The sequence below is a fragment of the Ipomoea triloba genome, chromosome 4, assembly GCF_003576645.1.
Source record: "Ipomoea triloba cultivar NCNSP0323 chromosome 4, ASM357664v1".
In the NCBI taxonomy this organism is placed as follows: domain Eukaryota; kingdom Viridiplantae; phylum Streptophyta; class Magnoliopsida; order Solanales; family Convolvulaceae; genus Ipomoea; species Ipomoea triloba.
The window spans coordinates 29,320,519-29,324,398 of NC_044919.1; the positions used below are offsets into that span (position 1 = coordinate 29,320,519).

General features: G+C 38.9%; 1 protein-coding gene across 1 annotated transcript; it reads left to right on the plus strand.

The window, feature by feature from the left end:
• The first annotated feature begins 1,432 nt into the window (after positions 1-1,432).
• Positions 1,433-3,622, plus strand: LOC116016123 (putative E3 ubiquitin-protein ligase RF4). Its single transcript, XM_031256287.1, has 3 exons — positions 1,433-2,123; positions 2,211-3,124; positions 3,206-3,622. Exons 1-3 carry the CDS (start codon positions 1,433-1,435, stop codon positions 3,620-3,622), a joined length of 2,022 nt encoding a protein of 673 aa, XP_031112147.1.
• Positions 3,623-3,880: the final 258 nt, after the last annotated feature.

Below are 3,880 nucleotides of genomic sequence, written 5' to 3' on the forward strand. Positions count from 1 at the left end.
ACATTTTTTTGCTAAAATAGTGTTTTGTAGGTTCCCATTTTCGTCCAATATTCAACGTTTTTGTACCCTACAAAATAAAAAATCTATATTACATACGTTACAATTACTAAATATTTAATTCAGATTTCAATAATATTCCAACCAAATTACCCCTCTTTCTCTATTTATTGTGTATCTTACCCCTCACTCCTAGACCTACTAGTAAACCTGCTTTCCTAGATAATCTTGCTACAATTTTTTGCTAAAATAGTGCTTTGTAGGTTCCCATTTTCGTCCAATATTCAACTTTTTTGCTAGATTTGTTTTGATTTATCCCATTGATGTTTGATTATTATCTATTTCTCTTGGTGATCTATTTACAGGAGTACCTTTTGGATTTTGATTCCTTATTTTAAAATTCTTGCTTTTTGTATTTAGATTTGACTATATATATGAATTTTTTTCTACTTTTTGTTGCAGAAGACTGCTTTTTGGTTCTGCACTTGGATTAAAACACAAAGGTATGGGGTTTTCCTTTGTGTTTCTTATATAATTTTTCAAATTTTTTGTTCTGTCCAAATTGGACCATATGTTACACTCCTTTCTTGTCTAAATATATAGTGAACATATGTGTTTTGAATTTCTTGGTCATTGGTTGAAATAAATTAAAATTGTTTCTTTTTGTAAGAGAAAATATATGATTTTGTTAAAATTTTTCAGTGGGTGTTTGGTTTATGGGTTTTGAACTCTCCTAATAGATTTAAATTCAATTACCTCGTTTGTTTTACTATTTTTTTCACTTTGAATTGAGATTCAAATCTTGAAGCAATGAAAAAAGTTATTCTCATATAAAATTTCACTTTTGTTTCTTGAAAGGAAAAAATCAAACTTTTTGGTCACTCCACTATTTCCCTTATGCAGCTTAGTTCCTCGGTCAATTTTTAAACAATCAGTCCCTCAATTGTTCTAAGTGTCACCAATTTAGCCCCTCAATTAAATACCTTGTCTTTAAGCGTTCATTAGTTTTAAGATTTTGCATGGATCTTTTTTGAGGAACTTCACACACAACTCTAAATTTACTTTCATGTCTATTCCTCAGTCATTAGTATCAATTGCAATGCTAATTATTTCATATGATTTTCACCACACTTTAAACCCTAATCGAGGGTGAAAATCATATGAATTTAATAAGGCAACTAATACTAATGATGCATATGGGTCGCCTATGAAGGGAAATTGGAAACCGTGTAAAATTTAAAAAAAAAATTAAGGAATACATTAATTGTGTACACTACAAAATAAAAATCTATATTACATACGTTACAATTACTAAATATTTAATTCAGATTTCAATAATATTCCAAACCAAATTACCCCTCTTTCTCTATTTATTGTGTATCTTACCATTTGTTGTTGCAATTGCAGCAAAAAACTTGTTTCGAACAAATTAAAAATGGCCGAGGAAAGAGCAAAAGAAGCTGGTGGGGACAGCAAGAATGGTGATAGCAACGATGAGGTTTTTCCCGGTGTGAATGATAGCAAGGGGAAGACGAAGGTGGAGTTTCCATCTTCATCTTCATCTTTATCTTCCACAGAGTTAAGGAGTTGTGATGAGTTGAATGAGAGATCAGACGAGTCCGATGCGAAAGAGGGGCCAGAAGAAACAACACCACTCTCCGAATGGGAAGACCCCATGGCAGTAGAATTAGAGAAGCTCCTAATCCCAAACATAAAGAAAGCCACCCTCACTGCAATGAAGAAAATAGTTGAATGCGGCTTCACAGAGGAGCAAGCTGAGTGGGCTGTGTTGAACAGTGGCAGTTACCAAGGCTATTTTGACATCATATCCAATATTTTTACTGGTGCTTGGGTTGTGCTGACTTGTTCCAACAAGGACGGCCTTGATTTCTCCATTCCATTGTTTGATGGAATAGAAAGCCTAGCAGCTTATATCCTGCTGGAAATGGTGTGTGTGCTTAAAGAGGTGAAGCCATTCCTCAGTGTTGCAGAAGCAATGTGGCTCCTTTTGATATGCGATCTCAACGTGCTTGAGGCTGTGGAACATGGCACTGTGAACACCAATCCAGTCCTGTGCTCCTGCTGCACTTCCAAGCATTCCGAATGCAAAAACGACACCCCAAGAGGTATGTAGCCATTTAGCAATTCGAATATCTATCTCCAATTCATTCTTTCTTACTAATTGCAATCTAAAACTAAAACTTCTGCTGCAGGTAGCAGTAAAGCCATTGTTGTGTCTGCACCTCGAGCCGGTGATGCTGGCAGAAAGGGATTATCAGGGCTTTGCCAGAAGGCACATCGAGCTGAGACGAGTAGCAAAGGTGGTAAGAGGAGAGGGAGGTTTATAACCAGTACCAGAATGGCCAGATCAATTGATGTGACTGTGAGCAAGCCACTCATCTCTCAGCCTAGCTCTTCTGGTGTGAAGAGGAACAAAGGTAGTGGAGTTGTTTCTGTTCCTTCATTGCCTGTTATGACCTCCAAGGCTGCTGCAATTGTGAAACAAGAAAGTAAATCAACTGTAAAAGCCTCGGGCTCTTCTGCTGTTCCATCTTCTGTCCAAATAAGTGAGAAAGATGAAAGGATAATGACGTTGATGATGCACAAGCAACTTCTGCAGCAGGAGCTAGAAGGCTGGACTGATTGGGCCAGTGTGAAGGTCAGAGAGGCTGCTCAGAAGCTCAGCAAGGAGCAGCCTGAGCTGAGAGAGTTAAGGCAAGAGAGAGAGGAGACTCACAACTTTGAAGCATTAATGGAGGAGAAGGTTAAGCAGAGGCAATCTGAGTTGGAGGGTGAACTGTCTGGTTTTCATTCCCAGATGAGACTGAGTAATTCTGCTGTCCAAAGGCTCGAGGCAGAACGTGCCAAGCTGAAGAAAGGGATTGCAGATTCACTGATGAAAAATATACAGCTGAAGAAAGGGATTGCAGATTCACTGATGAAAAATATACAGTCTTCTGTAAATCTGAAGGAAACTGTGGAGAGGGAGCAGGAGTTACTGAAACAGTGTCAAACACTGGAGGGTGAGACTAGCTCTCTGCAGGAATATCTCTCAGGTCTGAAGGGTGAATCAGCTAGCTTGCAGGCCCGAATAGACAAAGCTAGAAAGCGTGAAGGGGAGTTTGAGGTATGCTTAGCTTCTTCACAGGGATTATGATAGTTTCCAAATTAGTTGTGTATAATTATTCATGTAACATGGCTATTTCAGGCTCTCCGGCAATATGAAGAGAAGGAGAAGATAAAGAATCTCCAGAAGCTTGAGTCCATAAGGAGTAAAAGAGAACAATGGAAGCGTCAGGTCAAAGCGGAGGAGGATAATTTGAGAGCAATTGCAGAATCCAACAGGCTGCAGTACGAGGAGCGCAAGTGCAAGCTGATTGAAGAAATCTCTGCTCTAAAATTGGCAGCAGCTTCGAGGGACCAGGGAGGTGTCAAACGCGAATGGGAATGCACTATATGCTTGACTAAGGCAACCTCAGTTGCTTTCCTCCCTTGTGCTCATCAGGTTCTGTGCAAAGACTGCAATACGCTTCATGAGAACCAAGGAATGAAGGACTGTCCTTCTTGCAGAACTCCAATCGTGCAGCGAATCCATGCCCGTTTCCCCCCTCGCAGACCACACTGAAGATCGAGCAGTTGAAAGTGATCCAGTTTATATGTTCTGTCTTCATCTCTATTTCCAGACTTTGAAACAAAACCAGTTGTTTGAGTTGCAGGATTTCATATTTTAAACTTGGTTTCATATTTGATGTCTTACCTTATAAATCACTTACAGATTGAGACAGCATGGTATTATGGAAGTTTACTGTGAGGAATTGAAACATTGATTAAAATGTTGGTTGAGTTTGCTAATCCCTTAAGCCATCTATCAGTCACCCCAATC

Coding starts and splice junctions, on each gene's coding strand:
- LOC116016123 (XM_031256287.1), top strand. CDS start 1,433: ATGGCCGAGGAAAGAGCAAAAGAAGCTGGTGGGGACAGCAAGAATGGT. Junction 2,124..2,210: donor CAAAAACGACACCCCAAGAG/GTATGTAGCCAT, acceptor CTTCTGCTGCAG/GTAGCAGTAAAGCCATTGTT. Junction 3,125..3,205: donor AGCGTGAAGGGGAGTTTGAG/GTATGCTTAGCT, acceptor TGGCTATTTCAG/GCTCTCCGGCAATATGAAGA.